The sequence below is a fragment of the Bos indicus x Bos taurus genome, chromosome 18, assembly GCF_003369695.1.
Source record: "Bos indicus x Bos taurus breed Angus x Brahman F1 hybrid chromosome 18, Bos_hybrid_MaternalHap_v2.0, whole genome shotgun sequence".
NCBI classification, from domain to species: Eukaryota; Metazoa; Chordata; class Mammalia; order Artiodactyla; family Bovidae; genus Bos; species Bos indicus x Bos taurus.
In genome coordinates, this window is record NC_040093.1 from 43,861,993 (window position 1) to 43,889,800 (window position 27,808).

At 38.7% G+C, this 27,808-nt stretch overlaps 1 protein-coding gene across 5 annotated transcripts in view; it reads left to right on the forward strand.

Annotated features, from left to right (window-relative positions):
- The window catches only part of RPGRIP1L (RPGRIP1 like), a 98,404-nt gene extending 77,255 nt beyond the window's left edge, over positions 1-21,149 (forward strand). For 4 of the 5 annotated variants that reach the window (XM_027513565.1, XM_027513567.1, XM_027513569.1 and 1 more), the window contains 4 exons: positions 1,649-1,832; positions 10,573-10,657; positions 15,505-15,638; positions 18,196-21,149. In XM_027513565.1, the coding sequence (XP_027369366.1) occupies positions 1,649-1,832; positions 10,573-10,657; positions 15,505-15,638; positions 18,196-18,308 (516 nt within the window). In that variant the 3' untranslated portion in view covers positions 18,309-21,149. The remainder of the gene's footprint in view (positions 1-1,648; positions 1,833-10,572; positions 10,658-15,504; positions 15,639-18,195) is intronic. The other variant, XM_027513568.1, reaches the window with a different exon arrangement.
- Positions 21,150-27,808: the final 6,659 nt, after the last annotated feature.

Sequence of the window (27,808 nt, forward strand, 5' to 3'; positions counted from 1 at the left end):
AAATGTTTTCTTTACTATGTTAGTCTTTGGCAAGCAGGAAGGGCTTTTCTGAAGTGAGATTAGACAATAGAGCCAACTTCATTTTTTATGCACATGAACAGAGAGGGCTTGAGGTTATTAGTTGAAACCGAGTAACCTTTCCAGGCTTTCATCTCTTTCTTTTCAAATTTGAATATGAAAAGCATATTCAAGTCAAAGACCATCACTTTAATGACATTTGGCAGTCATTTGATTTATTAGGTTTTAGAAAAAATTTTCCTTTAAATATTTCATCATACTATGCTAATCCTAGTAATATTGCCAGCTGCAGCCTTGTACCTGTATTAGTGGAGACAGAATGGTGTGGAATTTTCTCTGTCATCCTAGTAAAATTTCCATGAATCTACTGAATAATAAAATAACCTTATTGAAATATTCAGATTTGGGTTTTTAGTTAAAGTGTCTTAGAATACATAATAAAAGAAAATGTCTTTTGAAAGAAGGGGGTAAAATTACTTCATCAAATATTGAGGGGGTTTGCCAGCAATGGAAATTGTTCTTTATGGGAATATTCTTTACAATAGGGTACTTATGCTTTTCAGTTTGATTAATTATATTATATACTTTGAAATATCAAAATAGTAATTGCTATGGTGAAATTACACACTGATTTACATTTGACAATGAATTCCTAAAAGTTATATAAGCAGGTCTTAGTATCAGGATTTTTAGTATTATTTTAAGTTATATAATTTACAGTAGCATACCTCTGAATTTAATAAAGAGAAATTTAGTAAGGGGGAATAAAGAACAAATTTTAAATTGTAAACATTTAAAATTAAATTCAATGTAAACATTTAACTGAGGAATTATCTTGGTGTGATCTAATTTTTAAGTCATAGTCTATCATTTGTTTTAAATTATTGTTCAAGGAAACATATGACTCACATATAATGTTTGTTACACTAAAATCTATTAAATAAGGATTGAGATGAAAATTACACAAGTATATTTTTTCATTAATTCTGTAAAAATGAGATAATTGTAAGAAAATTATGTTAAATTCAATACAAATTTGTCTTTTGTTTGAAAACTTATTGCTCATTAAATGAAATATGTTATGGAAGAATACACAAGAGAATGAGCTGTAGCCCTGCTTAATATGGATTCATACAGTTATTTATGTTAGCATAATAGTATAAAGTGTTCAACAGGCTTTGATCTTTGAATAACCAAAACTTTCTCAGGTACCAGAGAGTAAAATAAAAGCAGTGATAAACGCGTATTTCACTACATAGTTTGAAACAAGGCCAACTGATGTGTGTCATTCTGAAAGCAATTGGAGATGAAGATCTCATAATCTTCACTCCTGATGGACTACTAGCGGGTATTTATAGCCTCAAATGTAAATCAGGAGACTATTGCCATGACACTGTTAACTTCAAACCCTGGGGCACTGGAAGCTCATTCTTTCTCTCTCTGTCGTGAATAATCTATCATGTGTAACTAGACTGTAGGGTACAATACCTTCCAAAAAAAGAAATCAATGAAGGCCAAGTACCTTCATGTTTTATTTAAAATTGACAGTGAAAAAAGAGTAAAGGATTTTTTTTTTGTTCATTTTTTTTTGTTGTTTCTTTATTGTGTTTTGTTTTTGCTCTTTAAACAGCCACCAGAAAAAATTCGGATTGAGATCATAGCCCTTAGCCTTAATGATTCCCGAGTAACTGCAGATGACACTATCCAGCGACTCTTCGTGGAGTGCCGATTCTACAGTCTTCCCGCTGAAGAGACACCCGTGTCACTTCCAAAACCCAAGAGCGGCCAGTGGGTCTACTACAATTATAGCTATGGTAGGTATGGTATTTATAATATAGACTTTTTTCTGTGAAGGAAGCCAGAGGAACACGAGAAAGTACAATTGTCTAATGTTCACATAAAATCATGGAAGTATTATCAGAATAGATTAATGAAAGTCAAACCTGTAGCATAAGGATTAAGAAATTAAATTTAAAATTCAGTTGTCCCTTTGTGTCCGTGGATTCTGCATCTTCAGATTTAACTAAAACACAATGGAAAACACTTGGGGGAAAAAATTCCAGAAAATTCCAAGGAGCAAAACTTATACTTATCATGCATTCACAACTATTTACATCATAAAGTTTCATAAGTAATCCAGAGATGATTTAAAGTATACAGGGTGTGCACAGATTATATGCAAATACTATGCCATTTCATATAAGGGGCTTGAGCATCCTTGGATTTTGATAGCTGCAAAATCCTGGAACCAACCCCCCTTGACAACTGACTAAGGGACAACTGTAATGTTTAACTGTAAAAGTTATGTCAAAAACAGTGGGAAAAAGATGTTCTAGATCTTCCTGCCATATCACAGTATCAGTAGAAAAATGCCACCTGCATCTAAAGTTGAATTTAATCAAAAAAATGTATTTCAAGGGGAATAAAAGTACTAGTTTTTTTTAAATCATATGATGCTAACAATTGAATGTCCTATTTTTTTCCGCATTTCTGCTCAGTATCGTCACACAGATGTTTTTTTACAACATACATGTTTATCTCTCCTAGTGTCTAGATGTTCAGGATTTTAATTGATATATGTTCTTACAGTATCTTTTCATTTTTAGCCCACACATCCCTTCATAACAGCCAGCAGGTTTTCTGTTTTAAGGCTTTATCACCTATTAGCTAGTTCACATGAAAATCTGCTAGGCCAGTACAGACCCAATAGGCACTCTGTAAATTCTTAGATCAACCAACTTTAGGATGATTTTAAGGATAGTAGGTATCAGTGTATAATTCAGTTCAGTCCAGTTCAGTCACTCAGTCATGTCCGACTCTTTGCGACCCCATGAATCGCAGCAGACCAGGCCTCCCTGTCCATCACCATCTCCCGGAGTTTACTGAGACTCACGTCCATTGAGTCAGTGATGCCATCCAGCCATCTCATCCTCTGTTGTCCCTTTCTCCTTCCCCCAATCCCTCCCAGCATCAGAGTCTTTTCCAATGAGTCAACTCTTCGCATGAGGTGGCCAAAGTACTGGAGTTTCAGTTTTAGCATCATTCCTTCCAAAGAAATCCCAGGGCTGATCTCCTTCAGAATGGACTGGTTGGATCTCATTGCAGTCCAAGGGACTCTCAAGAGTCTTCTCCAACACCACAGTTCAAAAGCATCAATTCTTCGGCACTCAGCTTTCTTCACAGTCCAACTGTCACATCCATACATGACTACTGGAAAAACCATAGCCTTGACTAGACGGACCTTTGTTGGCAAAGTAATGTCTCTGCTTTTGACTATGCTATCTAGGTTGGTCATAACTTTCCTTCCAAGGAGTAAGCGTCTTTTAATTAGAGGGGAGTAAAAAATCTTATCAGGTTGCCATGACCATAAATTAAAACTGCTTATTAAGTTCTTCAAAAGCCCTATGTTAAAACAAACCAGAAAGATGGAGCGTTGTGTTATCTTTAGCAAAATAGGCCATCTCATGCTAGTTGAACACCAATATTTTTTTCTCACAAGGTTTGTAAATTTCATTTTGATCAATATGTACAATCATACTATTGTACCAATAGGGTTGTGAATGCTCATGGTTTGTTTGTTTTGCAACTGGCATTTTTAGAAACATGTTCATTGCTTGAGATAGTAATCATGAGTATCCAGAGAGCGGGTCTAGTCTACCTTGTATCAAAAGTTCTTACTAGTTATGAGAACTTGGGCAAGGTGTTTAAATTTCATGATTCCCCATTTTATCTATTGAATAAGGTGCTAAGAACCCTTCCGGTTCAGATTCTATCATTCTATGATTAAGAGGTAAGTTGAGAAGTCACTTGGGGAATAAGTAGTGTGGTCAGGATAAGAATCTGATTTCTCCTTCCTATCACTGACCTGATCTAACAGAACATTTCCAAAAACTACCTCACACTTTCTAGAGATCTTTTAACTGCAAAGTATCAGAAAAGTAAGCCATAATCACAGTATTTATTAGTAATGAAAAAACTGTTACTAAACTAATTTTAATGAAGGTACTCCCAAGAAAAGAGACAAGCTCTTCTGTTTTTTTTAATTATTATTCATTGTAAAGGTTAGCAGGAGACTGTTTGGTTGAACTGACAACAAAATTGTTTTTTAGAAGTTGGTTATGCATTGAGAAATTTGGCCATGCAGCACAACAGATGTTTCCATTTGCTTAAGGAGCAATGCACGTTATTCTTTGGGGGAAACCTGTGGTACATGCTCAAGTTTCCTGGATTTTGTTCAGTCTCACATGATGGCCTAGGTCTGTTTGGGCTTTTTGTCAGTTGCTAGGTTGGGGCTTCCCTGATAGCTCAATTGGTAAAGAATCCACCTCCAATGCAAGAGACCTTGGTTCGATTCCTGGGTCAGGAAGATCTGCTGGAGAAGGGGTAGGCTACACACTCCAGTATTCTCGGGCTTCCCTTGTGGCTCAACTGGTAAAGAATCCACCTGCAATGCAGGAGACCTGAGTTGGATCCCTGGGTTGGGAAGATCCCCTAGAGAAGGGAACGGCTGCCCACTCCAGTATCCTGGCCTGGAGAATTCCATGGACTGTATACCCCCTGCGGTTGCAGGTAGTCGGACACAACTAAGCAACTTTCACTCACTTCAGGTTGGTTAGTTGGCATTCATTTGGTTTTTGGTTTTTGTTTTTTTTATATTTTCCTTTTACTACAAGATATACTACTAACTAATTGGTATTTTAGTATTTCTGATGAATTATTAATAGTCACCTGATAGCAACAAGAAAACCAATAATCTATTAGAATTGAATTCTTTAGAAGTATTTACTATACTTTTTGCAGCTTCTATTTCTACCTATTGAGTTTTGACTATACAGAATTTTCAAGGTTAATTGAAAAGAATTTTAAGGATATTTATATGGTGGGAAGGGAGAGAAATGTACTTTGGGCTTAGAAGCAAGTTAATGCTGTCTTATATCTATTGTATCTAAAAAAACGAAGTCCTAGATCATCGGCAAATTTGAGAAATAATTATTATTAACCTTGTAGAAGGCTTATTTTTCACTTAAGGAAGACATATTGAAAGTGCTTATTTTTAAATTAATAGGTTTGCATCTCCTTCCTTGTAGGAGAATTTCCTTGAATCTTTGCTTCATAAATAACTTATCTCATTTATCTAATTATTGTAATGATTTAGCATTCACAAGTTACTTGATATAAAAGGTCAATATAATATAGCCTTACATCTTCCAAATCTTATTAAATGTTAGTGAAAGTAGTTTTATTTCCAAACTGACTTTTTAACTGAGACAGAAAATTTAAAGGCCAGCTAGTACATGCTGTCTCCTTTTGGAACACCATTCCAGTTGAGAGGTGAACTGAACCTTGCGATGATTTTACTCTGCAGTATGACTTGAATCTACTCAGAAGGGATTTGTATACTGAGGCCTGAATTAGGTACATAAAATGAGAGGTTTAGACTAGTGATCCCCAGGATTATTCATAGCCTAATTCAGTCTTTATTAAGAGGTGTTAGTACCAGTTTCACATACACAAAATGGATCTTTTTTTTAGGGCTACTAACACTAGGGGGAAAAAAAAGAATCAAAGTTGAATTAACTTGCTAGACGTCGGTAGCAAAAACAAAAGTTATATTTTATTGAGCTTGAAAATGTTGCTTGGAGAATGCTGAGAGAGCAAGAGAATAGTTTGGTTAAAAAAAAAATAAGATTAATGGTAGAGCTAAAGAATGTTGTCTGGGCTGAATAACATCTTCTAGAGAGCTGACAGTGGGAAGGAAAAAAGATTAATGAAATCGTCCAAAGTTTTTATGAGTCTTATACAGATCTAGGCCTTTAGTCTCTGAGCACTGAACAGTCTATCTGTTGGAACAATTAAAGTTTAATTCAGAAGATGAAAAAGAAGCAGAACTTTAGATTTTGTTACTAATGGGAGGAAAAACTTGGCAAAGATAAGGACTAAGGGGAGATAATACTTTAACACAAAAGTTATCTGAGATTCAAGGTTATCAACCCTTAGCCTGCCAGGTGCCTCTGTCCATGAGATTCTCTAGGCAAGAATACTGGAGGGGGTTGCTGTGCCCTCCTCGAGGGGATCTTCCAGACCCAGGGATCGAACCTGCATCTCTTATGTCTCCTGCATTGACAGGTGGGTTCTTTACCACTAGTGCCACCTGGGAAGCCCCCTTATATAATTAAACTATCTGTATTTCTTTTGCCAAATAACATTGCGAAAGAAAACAGGGATTTCCCCAACCTGCAGAAGTGAGGGATGTCGTTCTGAATTTTGCTTTTTATTGGAGTTGCTTTGCAGTGTTTTGCTAGTTTCTGTTGTATAGCAAAGTGAATCAGTTATACGTGTACGTGGGTTGTGTTTTTAATGGTAGAGAATTCAAGATCACCTCAAGTGTTTGGACTACTGGTTTGTATCTTTTTTGAGACACATCCATTCAGTAAATTTATGTCAAATTCTAGCAAATCCTATACCCATGTGGCTTCTGATGAGAATGAAAGGTAATTATCTTACTTTTTGGAGAGTTCAGATTCATTTCATAATCACCAGGATTGCTTTTTAATGGATATTTTAAGTTTTGAAATGTAGATTTTTTTTTTAACCCACATAATTCAGAATATCAAATGGATATTCTTGGGATCATAACCTGATTAGAGGTAACCTAAGTGTCTCCCACATGTTTAACACACAAAAAAATGTTTACTAGTTTCTGATCCTTTTCAAAAATCAGAGAAGGAGCTGATTTAAAAAACACCAAGGGTCTAAACCTTGGTTCTCAATAGTTTCCTGACCAGCAGCTGGGAAGATGTTAGACATGCAGATTCTCAGGCCTTCCCCATACCTACGGAGTTAGAAATTGAAGGTGAGCCCAGTCATCTGCATTTTATCACATCCTGCAGGGATTCTGATGCATATTAAGGACTAAGAACCATTAGGATAGATTAAGTTCCCGAAGGCCTCATTTATACAAGCAGGAGAGCTGTACTTCTCACTTGGTACACTTTTGGCGAACCAAACTCATCAGTGTGTAGCTGGAGTTTTTTCTAAAAGGAAATTTTTTATTTTCAAGTATAGTTGTAAAGTGTTGTATGTTAGTTTTAGGTGTACAGTGATTCAATTACATATATACATACATATATATATATATATATATACACATACAGATATATATATCTTTCTTTTTCAGATTCTTTTCTCCTTATAAGTTATTACAAAATACTGAGTATAGTCCCATATGCTATAGAGTAGGTCCCTATTGTCTATCTGTTTTATGTATAGTAGTGTGAATCTATTAATCCAAAACTCCTAATTTATCCCTCGCCCTACCTTTTCCCCTTTAGTAACCGTAAGTTTGTTTTCTCTCTCTGCTTTGTAAATAAGTTCATCTGTCTTTTTTCCTTCTTTTTAGACTCTACATATAAGTAATATCACATAATGCTTGTCTTTCTTTGTCTGGCTTCCTTCACTTAGTGTGGTCATCTCAGTCCATCCGTGTTGCTGCGCATGGCATTATTCCATCCTTTTCAGTGGCTGAGTAATGCTCCATCGTGTACACATACATCTGTTTGCGAGATGTGGTGTATACTGTGTGCACACACACCCCTCCCACACGTCTTCTTCACGCATCTGTTGATGGACGTGTAGGTTGCTCCCGTGGCTTGACCACTGTAAATAGTGCTGCAGTGAACATTTGGGTGCATGTTTCATTTTGACTTACAGTTTTCTCTGGATATGTGCCCAGGAGTGGGCTTGCTGGCTCATATGGTAGTTCTGTTTTTAGTTTCTTAGGGAAACTTCATACTGTTCTCCATAGTGGCTGCACCATTTTACGTTCCCACCAACAGTGTAGGAGGGTTCTCTTCTCGCCACACCCTCTCCAGCATTTATTATTTGTCGAAAGGAATTTTTGGAAGTGTTCAGTCAAGAGCATTGGTTAAGGTACCAAGTTTAAGGAAGCAATATCCCTTTTAAGAAAGCGTGAAAGGAGAGTGAGGTGGCTTCTCTTGACACAGTGATGGAACTCGCTCACATTTCAGCCTGTGCTAACAGCATGGTTGCAGCTTAAACAACAGGAAGAGTTCTGGCCTCATGTGGAATAAGGAGGTTTAGCACGGAGGTTAAGAAGGCAGGCCATGAGGCAGACCTTCCTGGATTCAAATTCTAGCTCCGCCACTTCCTAGCCATGTTACTTGAGGCAAATTACTTACCTTCTCTAGGTCTGCATGATCGTCTGTAAATTGTGGGTCAGCATGGTTCTTAACAGATGTGATTGCAGTAAGCAAAATATTGAGTGTAGGATGTAGTACATGAATGTCACTCACTAAATGGTGGCCATCACTGTTTTTATCTTTGTTAAGAGACTAGGAAATACAGTGTGCTAGTCCTCTTACCTAGAAAATCCCATGGACGGAGGAGCCTGGTAGGCTGCAGTCCATGGGGTCGCTAAGAGTCGGGCACGACTGAAGCAACTTAGCAGCAGCAGTCAACTGAATGAAGCAAAAGCAAAACGTGTCCCAGCTATACCAGTTTTTACCAGTTTTAGTGCCGTTGTTCAGTCGCTCAGTCGTGTCCCAACTCTTTGCGACACCGTGGCCTGCAGCACGTCAGGCTTCCGTGTCCTTCACCATCTCCTGGAGCTTTCTCAAATTCATGTCCATTGAGTCGGTGACGCCATCCAACCATCTCGTCCTCTGTCGTCCCCTTCTCCTTCTGCCTTCAGTCTTTCCCAGCATCAGGGTCTTTTCTAAAGAGTCAGCTCTTCACATCAGGTAGCCAAAGTATTATTCAGTGGTAAAGATGTTTTTTTAAAACGTTGAACATAGAATTGCCAAAGATTCAGCAATTATACTCTGGAAACACACCTAAAAGAATTAAAAGCAAGGACTCTGACAGAGTTTGTACATCATGTTCAGCACAGCATTATTCACAACAGCCAGGCGGTGAACAACCTGAATACCCATCAGAAGACATAAAATGTGGTGTGCTGTGCATGCTAAGTCATTTCAGTCGTGTCCGACTCTTTGCATTCCCGTGGACTGTAGCCCACTAGGCTCCTCTGTCCATGGAATTTTCCAGGCAAGAATACTGGAGGGGGTTGCCATTCCCTTCTCCAGGGGATGTTCCTCACCCAGGGATCAAACCCACATCTCTTAGATCTCTTGCATTGGCAAGTGGGTTCTGGTGGCTAAAATGAGGTCCCGTTGCTCTTCCCATAGTGGAAGAGAATGACTTTTTTAAAAAGCATGACATTTTAGCATTGATAGGTAACACACTATATTTATAAAATTTACACGAACCCTTTGTCTTTTTCGATTTGTGTAAATCACAGTAACTTATATAATTGGCCACATTCACTAGTACGGTATCGTGCAAAGAACAATAAGCTCAAGGCTGTAGTTTGACCTTGGTTCTTCCTTCTCTTAAACCACCAGCCCACCCCTACACAGACCTTTGTGCCCCTCAGCATGTGTGCCTAACTCAGTGCCTGGCATGTACCGTCTTTGGCCCTCAGTTTTTAGTCAACTGAGCCAAGGATTAAATGAGTTGATAGCATCATAATTTGAGATTGAACTCAAATTGTCCAGGGAAACATTCTCAGTATAAAATATGTTTGTTCCCAGTGAAACCTGGCTTTAGAATTGTTGTGGTATCTTTCACTCTGTGTGTGATAAAGGGATAATCTCTAAATTGAGATCTGGTCACCAGAGAGACTTTAACTCCAAAATGGCACCTGAAAAAGAAATGTCTTCCTTCCACAGCTAAGGTATGGCTGAAGGGCTGCCAAGATGAGAAAAAAAATAAGCGGATGAAAATTGAAGTGTTCACACTCCAAGATGCCATTTTCCCAAAGTGCAGACACTTCTTTACTTTTACGTGTTCACCGTCTTCTTCCTGGTGGGACTCAGATGAGTTATCTAATCTGATATTTCAGCTCAGTAAAGTCTAGCCACATCCCTGCATGCAGCATGTACCTTTAAAACCACAGACACTTCACACCCAAAGAAGCCTCTCCCCGCCTCCCTCCAGAAGTCTATCCCGTACCCCCCACCCAACCACGAACAAACATCAGCCTGTGGATTTCCTCAACCCAACGCACTAGGATGCCTCTTTTATTTCTTATTGTGGCAGGAAAGAAGGATTAAATTACCGGGGCTGTCAGGAAGGACAAGCTCTCTGCCATACATTATCATTATCACTCTCTCCTTGGGTGAAAGAAAATGCAGTAAATCCCTCAAATACAAAGCAATAAAGACCGCTGGCTTTTACTGTCATGACTGCCACTGCCATTAACAGGCAGTGACAGCGATGTGGCACTCTCAGATGTTGCTCGTATCTTCTCTGACAGTGTGCACAGAGGCCTGCCAGTGACATGACATTAGATCACATGACTATTCAGATTTGATTCTGGTTTCCAGCGCTGCTTTCTTTTCCCAGGCGTACAAGCAAGGTGGCACGCGTCTCTAAAAACAGGTATTTATACAAATACAGAATGGTACTGACGTAGCATATTCCTGAGTGACTGCCTCCTGTGAGTTTTGTGGTTTTTTTTTTTTTTTGGTTTAGTGATCTACATGGATAAAGAAAACAACCAGGCCAAGAGAGACATCTTAAAAGCTATACTGCTGAAACAAGAGATGCCTAATAGAAGGTATATTTTAAGCATTCTAAATTACCTGATGGTTTATACAAGGTAGCATGGTGTGGTTAAAAAAAAAAAAAAGCACGAGATAAGGAAGCAGAACACAACTTCTCTCATTCGCTGTGTCCTTGAACGAGTATGTGACCTCTCTGCGTCTCTTTCCTCCTAGAAATATCATAGCCCTGCCTATCATACAAAGTAGCTGTAAAGATCCTACAGAGCTCTGCAAACCAAAAGACCTGTACAGTGTAGTTAGTATATAAAGTACCCCACTGCCACTGTGACTGTAAAGCTCCCAACAAGGATTGCCAGGAGGGGGCGCTCTGGACCCAGTGTCTGGAGTATAACTTCCTGTTCGGTCACTAGCTGTCGAACCTCAGACCACCACCATGCCTCACTTTCTGCCCCTGTAAAATGGAAACAGTAATTCCATATAGGGTGGTTGTAAGGATTAAATGAGATGATACATGTTAGATGGATAGAATAACTCCTCACACAAGAGCTTAAGTGCAGCATGGTAGGTAGTCACTGCAGTCATGATAAGCAGTAGTAAGTATGTAATAATATTACTTGTAACAGCTCCTCAGCCTTTTAGACATTTTTACATCACTATCAGGGTTTAATAATTCATCATTTCATGTTATTTTTAATGTCTTTTTTGGCCAATTTAAACAGGGCACTTTGCATTTTGGGTCCATATAGAAGTTAAACCCTTTTGAGAAGGAGAAAAAGCACATGATCTTAGTGACTTCGTGCATTTGAGTGAACTCCCATCCATGCAGTCTCAGGAGTTATCTCAGTGCTGCCTGTGAATGCTGAGTGGGGCTTCAGTGGTGCCCCTTTACTGGCTTGTCCCCCTTGGCCTGGAGGGGGACCCTTTATCTCCCCATTGTCTTCTCCTTGCCTTTATGGCCCATGATGACACAGCCTCTCACTGCCTTACCTGAGCTTAGGCCCCAGCCTGAGAAAGAGTCTCAAGTTCATCTCTTTCCTGGAGGTCATGAAGTGAATGTTCACAACATTAGATTTTTCAAAAGAGCTTTCAAACTAGCATCCAATCTTCTGTTTCATGAAAGCAAACTGAAATTCTTAGCTCTTAGGATCTGACAGTGGCTTTTTCTTTAAGTCCTTGAAATACATGTATTGTTTCCTTGGATCTTGATTCTGAAGAAAGAGTAGGAAAACCCTGTTAATTACTTCGAGGTTTGGTGTTTTTCCCAGGACGGTAGATAATCACTCAGGTTTTACTTACTTTGTATACTTGGGCTTCTTTCAAGGCCCCTCACATACCACCAGTCCCTCAGGCACCGCGGGTCACTAGTGATTAGACAGCACTGGCCGTGTCACCTGCTTCTCTGCAGTCAACAAGCTAGGTTATCACTGTCCAGAACTGAGCTTTAAAAAATAAAGAAGTCCACAATAACTATAATTACTCCCACTCTCCCATCATTGCTTCCCTTAACATTTCCAAATGCCCCCCAGAGACACAAATGTTCATGTCATTTTAGAAATACGCAGCAAAAGGCACTGCAGGGGCAAAGTGACTGACTCAGGGCTGATGACAGCCGAGTGAGGCCTTGGAGCACCAGCCGCAAGCTCCTCTGACTGCCAGGGGAGGGACGGGGCCATCGCGGGAGGCAGTGTCATTTTCTTAGGGAAAAAAAAAAAGAATTTGCATCTGTCCACAGGCAAAAGACAGTTTTGATTCCAGTGAATGTTCTTGCTTCTTATAAATACTCTGAGGTCACATTACTTCAAGTACCTCCTAGATTATGAGAACGCTTTTGCTCAGACAGCATCCCTCTCGTAAACTGGTGATACCATATTCAGCCACAGCTAGATAAGTTTGACCAAACTTCCCTGACACACATAAAATGATGTGCATTGTATAATATAGTGAATTACATGTAGCGCCTTTGCTTGCTGCCCCACGCTATATTTACAAGTAGATAAGCGTCACATTAAAAGTGAGGCAACGCATTGAAATGGGAGTCTGAAAACTATTCTTTGAAGTCATAGTTTTGTTACTGACTTAAGGCTCCTTTTTGGTTTCATTTCTTCCCTGCAAGTGTTCTACTGTGCAGATCCAGCGTAAAACTCACAGGTGACCCTTAGTCTCTTCTATCCGGTTTCATATAAAAAGGAAGTATTTCAGAATGTGGAAGGAATCAGAAATGTCATTTTAGAAAATGATCTAAGGAGTTCCAATGTCTTCTGGTTTCCTAAATGACAGCAAGCAACGTTTGAGGTCTCAATCTTGAGGCCCACCCAGCCCAAAGCTGGCCTTCTCCAGCCAGTCTTCAACTAGGACTTCAGTTTTGCAGTTCACATAGTAGTTCAACAAACATTTGTGATCCCTACCTAAGTATCAGGAACGAAAATGCTGGATAAGAGGAAGTCTCTGCACTCATGGAATGTATAGTCGACCAACTATGCATTACAGTAGGTACTAAGAGAAAGCTAAACAAGCTGCTAAAATAGAAAATAACATGAAGGGAATCCCCTGGCAGTCCAGTGGTTAGGGCTCCAAGCTTCCACTGCCAGGCCTGGGCTCGATCCCTGGCCTAAGATCTCAAGATCCATGTAGCCCAGCCAAAAAAAAAGTAGGAGTAAAGAAAATAATAACAACATGAAGGCATATCCAAGGAGATGACATTTAAGCTGGTTAGTGAAGCCTCTTCAGCACATAAAGCAGGGTTCCATCTCTCTTGTCTGACAGGGTTCAAGGTAAGATGAGATGTGTCCGTATGAGTCCATGTATGTGTATATACAGTGTAGCCTAAACCAAGGCTAAACTAAATAGTTTTTAAACTGTCTCAGTGCACCTTCTTCCCTTTTCAGCCTAACACTAATTTCTTATTTTTGTATTTGATATCTCACTTTGCTCTTGATAGAATTTAAACCAGAAGTATTGCTTTTTCTAATGTTTAGCCCTTTAGTTGGCATTTAGAAGGCTTTTTTTTTTTTCCCTTTTTGTCTCGGAATTCTCATATATTCAGTGGAGGTTGTAGTCTGCATTTGTAAAGTGATAGATATTATCCTTAAATGAGACATTATTTAAGGATAACATTTAACATTATTATTATAATCTTGTAGCCTCTGTCTTCTCTGTAAGTCTTGTGGGTATAAAATGTGCATCAAATATCACTTCTAATTCATGCTTTTCTAAGCACACTCATTATTCTTCTTGTTTGAGTGATATAGCCATTGGGTAATTTGGGTGTCTCTGTTTTCTATTGAAACAAGCTTTTCCCATGCCTTCTTTTTCTCTCCCCTTAGAAATGGAGAGGCTTAAGGAACTGTACCTAGGTTAAAAATAATAATAATAAAAGAGCAAACACTTATTCAGTGCTTACTATGTTCCAGGTACTGCTTAATGTATCATCTAATTTGATCTTAACAAGAGCCAAATAAATTATTACTGTCCTACCGATAGGGGAACTGAGATCAGAGAGGTTAAGTAATTTGTACAAAGTCACACAGCTAATAAATAGTAAGGCAGAAATTTGAGCCCAAAATGGATGCCCTTAACCACTTAATCTTTTTTTGAACTTTTTATTTTGTGTTGGGGTATAGCTGGTTAACAATGCTGTGACAGTTTCAGGTGAACAGGGAAGGGACTCAGCCACACACAGACATGTATCCATTCTCCCCCAGACTCCCCTCCCATCCCGGCTGCCACACAACACTGAGCAGAGTTTCCTGTGCTGTACAGTAGGGCTTTGTTGTTAACCACTTAATTTCTCTATTTTATGCATCATATAAAATATCCATCTCACCCACTTTGCAGACCATTCTGTAGTCTTCATAATTATACAGTTATTGTGTAAATAGGTATTACCTTTGGTTTCAACCAAAGGGATTTCTATTTCCTGAACAAAATGTACTGCTAGCCAAAAAGCAGAGACTTAGTAAAGAAATGAAATGTTGAATACTTTTAGCAAATTATTTTAAAATATTGTCATGTTTACCTGTAAGTATTTGGAAAGGATTTTAACTGTGCATATTTTTCAAGGCACAATGTCTCAGAGACTTAGATTTTTACCAAAGAATGTTATCTAAGAAACAAGTTTCTTGTTTGCATCTGATTTGGGATGGATACATTTTGAAAATGGTTAATATGGTAGTTTACAAGGATTCATGGTTTAAGCTGTGCTGCCAAGACATATCAAAAGACTACTTAACTGTAAATTCCTGTCATTTGGTCAATCCGTGTTTGGCCTCAACACAAGCCACTAATTCAAATCAGTTCCATCAGAACCCTACAATTATATGTCTAAAAGTAAAATAAAACTTGGATGCTATGATTGTAAGTTAAAAGATTGCTGAAGTAATACAAACATTTCATATAGCTGTTGGGCGGAACTACAGCATTTATCTAACATAAATCAGAATATATAGAACACAGTTGGTTAAGCTGCTTAGTAGAAACTCGAAAGTTGTGCGTTTCTATAGAAAATGTTACCTTTCTGTTGAAAACACTGCCCTAACCTCCATGGTCTTGACTCACTTGATCCTTTTAGCCTCAACAGTAGACATGTCAAAATATGATCAGATAATTGTGTAATAGAGTGAACATCTGGTTCTTCTCTTCGCCTAGTAATTTTCTCAGATTCTAGAGATAAATGGTAATCAGTGCTGAGAAAAGTGAATTAGTGTTCATGTGAAGTCTGGGTGTGCGCTAATCATTCATAGAATAATTTATCTAACACAATTTTCTTTTTATTGGAATGATAGAAAACTTTGAAGTGTCACAGTTTGTGATTTTTAAAACACACCCATTCGGGAGTCTTGTTTCGCTCGTGGTGGTCTCCTTCTCACTTTCTGGTGATGTTCTCTGTCCTTCCCCTCCTCAGTGTTCGCTTCACTGTGGTCAGTGACCCTCCTGAGGACGAGCAGGACCTGGAGTGTGAGGACATTGGCATCGCTAACGTTGACCTCGCTGACGTGTTTCGGGAAGGGAGAGACATCATCGAGCAAAATATCGATGGTACGGGTGGAAGTATTGCTCAATCTGTACCACCAGCAATTGCTGAAATCCAAAGCCTTTATTAAAACCTTTTTGCTGGCTGCAAAGATGTTGAGTCACACACTAGCTGAACCCTTTGCAACTCAAGCTGACTTTCTGCTAAAGCTGGAATCTCTCCCTGCATCCCCCTCCTTCTCTGCCTTCCTTTGAGTCAACAGAAATTTAAAAATAATTAATTGTGTTTCACAAGGAATTACTCATTTTGTTAGTATGGGGGGGTTGGGGAGTGTGACAGTAATTTGGCCACTGGATTGTTTTTAATATTGTTTATAGAAGCCTCATGCTGTTAAGCCTCACTTCAGCTAAGGCATGCTATTCTGAGTGATCGTTATAGTGTCTTTTGCAAGGCTTCTCTTTAATTCAATGTTACAGTCTGGTGATAGAGTCACAGCTAATAACTCTGAGTCATTTTGGTCACTTGCTTCTCATCAGCATTCAGGGTGGAGTTAGGGATTCTTTACAAAAAGTCTGCCCCTCGACTTTCACCTCACCAGGTGTGAGTCCCACCAATGCCTATTTTCTACTCTTTATCCTTATATAACACATTTAGAATCTGCTGAAGGAATTGTACTTTACGAAATCAAGACCTTTAATAATAATAATCAGGGATGGCCTGAGCTGTACAATAAATGGAGCAATGAGGCTGAGTCCTAGTCTCACTTCTTAAGTCAGCAGAGCCATCCACAGCTGGAAGAATGTAAATGGTTTGTTAACTCATTGATTTGTGCATTAAGTGAACACTTAACTGAGGACCTCTTAAGTGCCAGGCACTCTGCTTATAGCATAATTCAGCCATCAAGCTTGCCCTGGATGTGCATCAAGTGCTCCAAATTCAGAATCAAGCCAAATAATTAACCAAGTTAGACCAAGTAACCAAATTAGAAACCTGTTCTGGGAAATTTTATAAACTGTACATATCACATACATATCATATACATGTCACAACTTTGGCAGGCATAGAAGAATAGATGAGAGGATTAAAATATTAACCTAAATCCTATAAAGACAGCCAGAACCAAGAGACAAAAAGGATCAAAATTATCTCTGCTTTGTATTCTTAATCTCTTCTCCAGTCAGTTCTGTTTCACACACCATCTTCTCATCCTGCAAGACCACAAATGACCATATTGACCTGATGTCGACAGCTATTGTGGCCTTGTTCTGGGAAAGAGTCAGAAAATTAAAACACTAGTCGAGTCAGGTTTTTATTGCTTTGCCAGACAGACGTGAAACATCCCAAAGAAGAGGTGACGACTCCTCTGTGTGCTGGGGACCACTTGTGCCCCCAAGTCTCCCTTCCTGCTCATTTCTCTACCTAAATCTTTGTATATTAAGTTTTATATGAAGGTTTCCTTACAAATTTTCTTGGAATTAAGCACACACACAATAAAAGTTCAAGAAAATCACACATACAAAAACAAAAGAAACTATATAGACTCCCAAGCGCTCTCAGACTTACCAGGTCCAAAATTCTGGCCTTAAATCACTAGTAAGTATCCTGTTCACAGAAGGTGGAGTCTGAATCAGCAGCCCATTTCACTGCCACCCCCGAACTCAGAGAATGATCAAACAATCTCCCTTTGGCACACCACTGAAAGCTATGCCTCCTTCCCAGAGAAGCCCACTGACACTCAAAAATGTTACATCTCCTTTCCTGCAACATCTGTTCATAGATCCTCAAAACGAGTCCATAGACCTTAAGATTCTGGGTCTGCCATTTTAACTTTTTCTCATTTCACATATCATCTGTTTTTTAATATTTATTTGGCTCTGCTGCGTCTTAGTTGTAGCATATGGGATCTTTAGTGGCAGCATGCAAACCCTTAGTGGCATGTGGCATCTAGTCCCCAGTCAAGGATCGAACATGGGCCCCCTGAATGGGGAACAAGAAGTCTTAGCCACTGGACCTCCAGGCAAGTCCCACATATAATCTATTTTAAATGGAATGCTTTCCTTAGATAAATAAGCATTCCAAATTATGATCACATAATTTCTTTAGAGTGGGTTGCCATTCTGTGATTTGCTAACACTGTATGTTAGAACAAATTCTTCACTGTCATATCTTGATCCCTTTTAGACTTTTTGTTTCTTCCGAAGAAATTCTGATTTCTATGTGGGAATCATTATCCTATAGCCTTTCCACTAGGTAAAGGTCAGGATCAGATAATTAGTTTTAACTCTACAAGCAGTGTGTATTCATACATGCCTACATGCCATACCTCTGAAATATGTATGCTGCTAAGTCGCTTCAGTCGTGTCCGACTCTGTGCGACCCCATGGACTGCAGCCTACCAGGCTCCTCCATCCATGGGATTTTCCAGGCAAGAGTACTGGAGTAGGGTGTCATTGCCTTCTCCCCATACACACATGACAAACTTTAATTCTTAGATTTCTGATACCAGTGAATTTTGGACTTTTATAGAGCTGTTTTCATCTTTTCGACTACTATTTCAGTTAGGCTTATCTCAAGAAAAATCTGTTGAATGATATTAACACTTTTCTGCTATTCTCTCCCTAGTTTTGGATGCCAGAGCAAGTGGTGGAGGTATTGGCAAGCTCAGGGTAACAGTCGAAGCACTCCATGCCCTACGGTCTGTCTACGAGCAATTCAGAGATGACTTGGAGGCTTGAAAGAAACTGTTCCAGAGGCATCTCCTACTCCTGAGTAAATGCTCACATGAAAGCGCTTAGATGAGGTTTCCGTAATTACTCTTGTGTATATAATCTATAATTCATAGCAAGCTGGGGCGGGGAGGACCGGGGTTTGAAGTGTTCATGTTTTGTATACTTTTTCATTTGTTTATTTTTCTATTCCCTTCTTCCCATGACTGCCACCCCTTGAGAACTTAAGTTCTCCACAGTGGGCAACACCTTCTCAATAATTTATACCTACATGATAACATGAGAAAGTCTATTTGCATTTTCCACATTTCCTTATGAAGAACTGAAATGCAATTCCCATTTTTATTTTTAATAAGCAAAAAAGCATAAATCTTAGAAAACCTCTGAAAAAGAAATACTTTTATGTTATCCCTAATTGTCCCACTAAATGGAATGCCTATGATTAGCCTCATTAAGAGTTTTATACTGTGAAGATTTTATTAGAAGCACTATATGAAAATTACTTGGATTAATGTGTTAATTTTCCTCTTTAAAATGCTAATATCCATTTTATGCACATTAAAGCTCAGTATGCATTTTCTTTGATGCATGCCGTTTCTATCAATTAAATATAAAGAATAAGACTTGGCACCAACTTATTAAATCACTCCAAGTTTTGTTTTTCTTTCCTAAAAAGTATAGTTTTTCTTATTAATATTTGTATTGTTTTCAGATATTTGTAATGCTCATATGGATCCAGGGATGTGTGTATATAAAGAAGAAATATTTATACATGAAATTTACACTTTGAAAACTTAGCTTATGGCAGAGAAGGAAAATACTAAAAATATGACTCAGATTTTGATATGCTTAGTTAGACCTGAAAGGAGTATCTTTTTATCATTTTTTAAAAATTTACATCAAGCTTGTACAATGCTCGGGTGTATCTGGATAACCAGATCCTTGAAAAGCAGCTCAGAAAGTTAATTTTCTAGCTTTTACTCAATCTCACTGAAGGATTTAATTGATATTTTTAATGGAGCTGTGAATCAATGCTGCAAAGGAATTGTCTCTAGAGGTCTAGGATATAATGCATTTCATTTTTTAATTTACTTTTTTATTTGTCATTTTCTTCAAAGGATTTTTATAGGCTGTGGGTTTTCACTGTTTGCAAACAGGCTATGTTCCTTCTTAAGCATATGTAAAGTATTCAGAGAGATAAGTAATTTATTAAAATCTACCTAATTTGCCGTGATATATTAAATCTCTGCTTCAGTGATCACAGACCATTTCATTTAGAGAATTAGGCATTCCCTCTTTGTGTGATTAAAGCTCTGGAAAATGAGTTCTTTGCTCCTATTTGTGAACATTCAAAGCCTGCTAATGGCAAGAAGATGGAATAGATTATGAGACAATTCATTACAGTTCAACAGAAAAAAAAAGCAGCTATAATGCAAAAATGCAAGTATGAATATCTGCATATAGTTTGAACCATCTGTGCTCTAATGGCTTCAATAATGACTCTCGTCTTTAAGAGGCTTTGAAATGACATCCGTACAATATTAATTTGTTGATGTACATTGTGGAACCAGTAGAGTATGATCTGACCACAGAAATCTATAAATTCTGTCTCTACCATTGGGCCTCCCTGTCTGGGGCCTGCCATCTCCAAGAAGAATCTTGCTCTCATCAAACTCGGCAAATCTTCATAACAACTCATTCCTCTGAAGCCTTCCAGAGACCACAAACATCTGCAGACTAAACCTCTCCAACCCTAGTAAACAGCCACATGTTTGTTGTCACTTCAGCTGGCTCTGAGCTCATCTTTTTGGCCTCTCTTTCTAGCTTTCTTTGGCTTTAAGCAGTTACAGTGTCATTAAGGCCCGTAATATTCCCTGCAGTAATTTAAAACAGCCGGATTATACCCTGGGATTAACTGAGTGGTTTTTGAGACATTTATTGTGGTATTCTCCCAGGAGGTTTGTATTATTGTTTTAAAACGTTACATCCCAAAGTAAATGCCCTTTCTGTAGGGATAAGACCGGATTGTGCTGACTTCTTATGATCTCAAAGTGGAAAGGGGAAGTTTTTATTATAAATCTGTTGAGATCTAGTCAACTGTATAGAATATATATCTCAGCTGACATCAGAGCACTAGCCACATTTCTGTCATTTTTGTATGTACCATAACATAACTTAAGATTCCTTTTCTAGTTTTGAAATACTCAGCCTCAAACTACATGAATTTTCACAAAACTCACTTTCATAAGTAGTTGAATAACTAACTGCTGGCACATCCTGAAGTGGATAAGTGATCCTGGCTGCTTTAGACGGGTTTCTAGAATAGCTTTTCATTTTGTCTTGTGTTGACCAGAGTTCATTGAACAGTTCCCCACCTTTTAGGATCAAGAGCAGTGTTTTTCTCTTGGTGAGCCAGGCCTGATCCATTAAGTATGGCTTGAGGGTAGAGGGGCCTGGCCACACAAATGCACCCGTTTAAGGTAAGGCCTGTGTGAACTTACAGCTCTTGGTGTAAACGGACACAGTACACTCAGCACTTTTGGGGGCTGAAATGCTTTTAGTTTGGAAATATAAATAGAGATGTGATGTGGTATGTGGGAGAGTGTATTTTACATGTTTTTTTGCCTACTGTAGTAGAAATGTCAGATTCCTAGCCACTGTCATGAGAAGCAGTTGACAAAAATAAGTTTTATGGTTTACAGTGTGGTTTACGTAGAGAACATTTCTCTTCACTCTCAGTTTCAACATGTTTTCTAAATTATCATGGTTTATTGCCGTTTAACTTAAATTAGTTTTTTTAAGAATAAATAGAGAATATATTTAATCAAATAAAGAACAGCCACGTTGAAATTCTGCTGTTGCTGCCATTCGCTCGTTACCACAAAATGCAAATAATTTCTGTGTATTATGAAGACGTGTGGGCCTAGAGTGGTCGTGTGATTGGGAAGGCTCTGCCTGCACCCATGTTCCCACAACAAAACATAAATTATTTTAGTAATCTGACATCAGGAGCTGTGACAATGAAAACCACTTCTTACACATGTTCTAACAAGAATCTGATTAACATTTCTGTGGATATGGAAAATAAGTTTTTTTCGTCAAACTGGCACAATTGCTGAATTTAGAATGATTTCCTTATGCTCTAGATATCGCAAAATGTGAATCATGTCTAAGAACAAATACGAGAATAAAATGTCATCTTTGGGTAGTACAGAATAACCAAGGGAGAGCTTCGGGGATATAAAATTATTGGGTGATTGACAATACCAGGATGATCATTCATCCCCAACTATGAGAGTACATTTTAATAAGTCACTCATGCCTGAAGGCCTCTGACCACCTTAGCAAAGAAAAACTAAACCCATGATTTATTACAGATTGGGCAACATGCCTAATTAGATCCATGAATGGGAGCAAAGGCAGCTTTCCATCCTCTTTGTTCAGAACAAAAACAACCCGCGGGTCAACCAGAAAGCTAAAAAATATCAAAGCTACAGAAACAAGTGTTTCAAAATCTGAAAATTCAGAATGAGAAAACATCTCCTCATCCCAATCTCTTTGATCTTACAAGCTAGAGTCTTCACTTCCATTTCAAAGCACCACCAGTGGACTGCACCCGGCAGTCTGACCTCCTGGGAAGCCGGGCCCGTGTTCCTGGTGCCGTCGCACCTTTTGTTCTTGCCCTTCTCGTTTTCCCTGTAACATTGACTCATATATTTAAACCATGTTTCTCCTTCAGTTTTTCTGAAGTAAAACCTGGTTGCCTCAGACTCTGAGCTCTTTTCTGTGGTAGATGCCTTTGGGCTTCTCCTTGCTTTTTGCCCTTTCTCACTCTTTATTGAGATGCGCCTTTCTCATCCCCATAACAGAATCAGCTCTCTCCCATTGAATGTCATCAGTTTTCTTTTTAAATCAGATGTACGTGTTGATCTTTATATTTCTGTCCTCTATTCTCTTCACACCTATATTCTGCTGTGACATTTCCTCCCACCTGTCTATCCCCCTGCTCATTTTTAGTTATTAGTCAAAGCGCATGTATTTCCTTCCTCTTTTCTTGTGCTCTAACCACATCTTTTTTTAAATTAATTTTTATCGTAGTATAGTGGCTTTACAATGTTGTGTAGTTTCTACTGTACGGCAAGGTGACTCAGCTATATGTATACATGTATCCCCTCTTTTGGATTTCCTTCCCATTTAGGTCACCACAGAGTACCGTGTAGGGTTCCCTGAGCTATATAGTCAGTTTTCATTACTTACCTATTTTAGACACAGTATCAATAGTGTATATATGACAATCCCAATCTCCCAATTAATCCTACTTCCCCTTCCCCCCTTGGTGTCCATATGTTTGTTCTTCTCTACATCTGTGTCTCTATTTTGCAAATAAGATTGTCTATACCATTTTTCTAGATTCCACATATATGCAACAATATACAATATTTGTTTTTTACTTACTTCACTGTGTATAACAGTCTCTAGTTCTGTCCACATCTCTACAAATGACCCAGTTTCATTCCTTTTTATGGCTGAGTAATATTCCATTGTAAACATGTACCACATCTTTATCCCTTCCTCTACTGATGGACATTTAGGCTGCTTCCACGTCCTGGCTGTTGTAAATAGTGCTGCAGTGAACACTGGGGCGCGTGTGTCTTTACGGTTTTTCTCTGGGGATATGCCCAGGAGTGAGATTGCTGGGTCATATGGTAAGTCTCTCTATAGTTTTTAAGGGACCTCCCTACTCTTCTCCACAGTGGCTGTACCAATTTACATTCCCACTCGAAGCACTTCTTTAGATACCAGCGTCTATGACAGTTAAAACGGCCTTCCCAAAACATTTCATTGTGTTAAGTCTTCTCTTAATTTAACATAACAGGGGCACTCTTAGCCATTATGAAACTAAGGAAACAGCAAGCTAATTTTTATGTCTTTGCTTCTTGTACCTTTTTACAGTGAAGTAACAGAAGCTGAAACTCAGAAAGCTCTTATCACTGATAAGAAGCTGAAACATAAGGTGTTTTTAAGAAATTTTAAGGAAATGTGTCATTAAAAATCAAGCTATATATTCTATAAATGTGTTTTGTCATAGTTTACACATCAGCATTAACAACAGAAAAAGTAAGAGAAATTTTGCAAGAAAACTTAGAGACTACAATACAGCCTAAAGACTGGGGAGACTTTTCTAACCAAGAGAGGAAAGAAAAGCTATAAAACAAGAGATAGAAGCATTAAATATGTAAAACATTAAGGTACAGTGACAGTTTTAATATCAGACAAAATCTAATGCAATGTGGAAAACAAGAGACAAAGATTTTATACTGTTAAGGGAACAACAGGTCAAAGATGTAGCCAACTTGAACACACACACACACACACACACACACACACTCACTCACTCACTCACTCACTTCCCAGATGGAGCAATGGTAAAGAATCCACCTGCATTCACGCACGCACACATGCTGTAAATCCACCTGCCAGTTCAGGAGATTCAGGTTTAATACCTGGCTCAGGAAGATCCCCAGGAGAAGGAAATGGCAACCCACTCCAGTACTCTTGCCTAGAAAATGCCATGGAAAGAGGAGTCTGGTGGGCTATAGCTCATGGGGTCACAAAGAGTCAGACACAGCTTACCAACTGAGCACACAGCACACACACAACACACACACAAATATATATATATATATATACACACACATACATATATTTATACACATATACAGTAAATATTTCACAATATAGCCTCAAAATTCATGAAGCAATAACTGACAGAACTATAATGAGTACATGGGTTTTAACAGAGTTTAATTCTCAAGAAAGTGATATATCAAAAATAAGAAAAAGTCTAGATTTATTCAGTATGATTACTAAACTCAAATGGATATAGAGTGCATGTAAAACATTCAAAGAAAAATTAGCCATGTACTCAACCACAAAGGAAGTCTCTTTTTCCAAAGAATCAAAATCTTAGAATTTGTTTCTGAACAAAATGCAATGAAATTAGAACTGAATAGCAAAAGGCTAGTTAAAAAATAATTTCATCTAAAAGTTCAAAATATGTGTTTTTATTGTTCAGGGTTCTACTACAACAGGAAATAACCCAGTCCTACAACATAACTAGAAGAAAATTCTACAAACTTCACTTTATGTGTAAGTGAGGGAAATAAACATCAGCTCAGAAGCCCACAGCAGAGGGTGCGAAGGGCAAGGGTTAAGCATAAGAGAAGCACCTGTGACACGATTCTGGTGGTGGCAGAACACAGATGATATCAACTAAGGTTCTCCCAGGAGACAGTCCACCTGAGAGAGGAAATACCGAGAACAGGTCTGAGGCTTAGTGAATCAAAGTACTGGTCACTGGGGAAGTGAATGGAAGGGGCTGGAAATGCAGAGGACCAGAGGCAGCAGTCTTAGAAAGACACCTCTTCTGGAAGAGAACGGGGCATTTTGGAAAGGGGAGGTCTCCCTTGGAGGCATAATAGTGAAATAAAGAAGGAACCAGCTGAAACTATGGACCCCAGAGAAAGAAGATGGTGTCATTATCTGTGTGCGCGTGTGCTAAGTCACTTCGTTCATGTCCAACTCTTTGTGACTGTATGGACTGTAGCCCATCTGAGGCTAGCCCCTCTGTCCATGGGATTCTCCAGGCAAGAGTACTGAAGTGGACTGTCATGCCTTCCTCCAGAGGATCTTCCCTACCCAGGGATCAAACCTGTGTCTCTTAATATGTCTCCTGCATTGGCAGGCAGATTCTTTACCACTAGCACCACCTGGGAAGCCCCACAGAAGGTCATTTATTGTTAAAACTGCACTTCACTATAACAGCAATAGAGGACACACTTAACAAGTCTTTAGAAACCACCCAGATGATTCTCTGCCTTGGCTAGTCCAGGGAAATCCAAATCAACTTTTAATTAAAAATAGAATCTTACAGCCATTTTCCATAAGGAAACAATGAGAAAACTTTTCAGCAGGATGGCGTTCTACCCCAGGAATGGTAAATTTGATAGTTTGGATCACCCTTCCTGTTAAGAGCAACTTGGGAAGTTCATTTTACATAAGCTGTAAGAAATTATAGGAACAAGATCTGGGAACAGAGGAAAGCCCAGAAAGTGAGCTGACCCCAAAGGCTGCTTTTCTCCTAGATGCAGCTCCAATCTGAAAGCATGGGTAACAGGTTCAGAAGCTGAATAGAGCTTCCAGCAGACTCACAGGGCTCTGAAGAATAAAAATTGTAATCCAGGGTCCACCAAAGACTAAGAGCCCCAGTAAATACCCCAGACACAAATTATATATTTCTACTTTTTTTTTTTACATACAGTGCTTGGTACACATATAAAATTAACTAGGCACATAAGGAGAAAAGACCACATGACTGAAGACTAAGACAACAGACTTGAAACACACATAAGTAATTCAGATAATGGGATCATTGTCTATGAAATTCATCATGAACTTGGAATTCATTAAGTGGATATTCAGCAAATCAGACACAATTGAAGAGAGACTTAGGAAACTTAAAAAAAATTAAAAATCCATTTGGATGCATGGAAAGAAAAATGGAAAATACTGAAGAGAAAAAGAGGGAGCAGTTAATAAACCTTGGATTGTATGGAAAGTTATACAGGCACTCCTTGGAGATATTGCAAGTTTGATTCCAGACCATTGCAATAAAGTGGATATCACAATAAAGCAAGTCACACAAAGTTTTTGATTTCCCAGTGCATATAAAAGTTATATTTGTAGTATACTGCAGCCCATTTAGTGTACAAATACATTATGTCTAAAAAAATGTACATAACCTTAATTTAAAAATACTTCATTACTAAAAACTGCTATCATTTGCGCTTTCAGTGAGCCATAATCTTTTTGCATAGTAACACCAAAGATCACTGATCAGAGGTCACTATAACAAATAAAATAATAGTGAAAAAGCTGGAAATATGAGAATTATCAAAATGTGACACAGACACAAAATGAAAAAATCTTGTTGGGAAAATGGCACCTTGGGAAAATTATCAAGTCAAAAGATTTGATCAATATAGCCTCAGTTTGTTTTTTAAAAAAAAAAGCCACATACACACAATATCTGCAAAGCACAGTAAAATAAAACGAAGTAGGCCTGTACACATAATTGAAGTCCCAAAGAGGGAAAAAAAAAGAGAATCAGATTCAATATTCCAAGAGATAATGGCTAAGAATTTTCCAGACTATGCATAAGACACAATTAGAAGAATGAATTAATCCTATATGCTCAAGTTTGATAAAGTTATTTGAGGCACATTGTAGAGAAACTGTTGAAAACCTAAGACAGAAAATCTTCAAAGTCAGAGACCACACTAAGACTGAGAGCTGATTTCTTTACTGAAACATTGGAAGTCATTAGAAAAAGAGTATGAAATACTTCTTGGGCCCTACCTCACATTCTCCTTCCCATCTTTTATTTCCATCTTCTCCTCTCCATCTTTTATTCACAACCAACAAAGTTAACTCCCCAGGGAAGCTCTTGACCAATAGGAGTCAGCAGCCAGTGGAGATGGAAAACCGTGAAGGGCATTCTATAGGATTCCAGCAAGACAGCAAAAGAGACACTGATGTATAGAACAGTCTTATGGACTCTGTGGGAGAGGGAGAGGGTGGGAAGATTTGGGAGAATGACATTGAAACACGTAAAATATCATGTAGGAAACGAGATGCCAATCCAGGTTCAATGCACGATACTGGAAGCTTGGGGCTGGTGCACTGGGACGACCCAGAGGGATGGTATGGGGAGGGAGGAGGGAGGAGGGTCTAGGATGGGGAACACATGTATACCTGTGGTGGATTCATTTTGATGTTTGGCAAAACTAATACAATTATATAAAGTTTAAAAATAAAATAAAATTTAAAAAAAGAAAAAAAAAAGAATAAGTCCCACCACTTACAGAGGTGAGCAACTTGGAAACACAACTTTGCACTGGCGTTTTCCTTCTACTTTACTCCTCCCAGGCCCTCCTTCCTCTTCCTGGGACCATCTCCCAAATAAAGTTGCGTACTCAGTCGCTAAGTCATATCCGACTCTTTGGGACCCCATGAGTTCTTGTGACCCTGCCAGGCTCCTCTGTCCATGGGATTTCCCAGGCAAGAATACTGGGAGTGGGCTGCCATTTCCTCCTGGGGATATTTCTGACCCAGGGATACAACCCACATCTCCTGAACTGGCAGCAGATTCTTTACCAGTGAGCCACCTGGGAACCCAAATAAAGTACCTGCCTGCAAGTCCTTGTTTCCGACCCTGCTTTGGAGGAACCTAGGCTAAGGGTAGCTCCCAGGAATAGCCCTAGAAAGCAGAAGATCACAATGGGACTCTGAAGCTGGGTTGCTCACTCATCAAATGGCAAAAAGGGTGACATGATTTATGGTAAGTGGTGTGATATACCCTACCATGTGATAGATTCTTAACTATGGTGGATTAAGATGGTGGGGGGAAAAAGTGAAGTATGGTTATCAGCTATTTACTTTCTGAATTT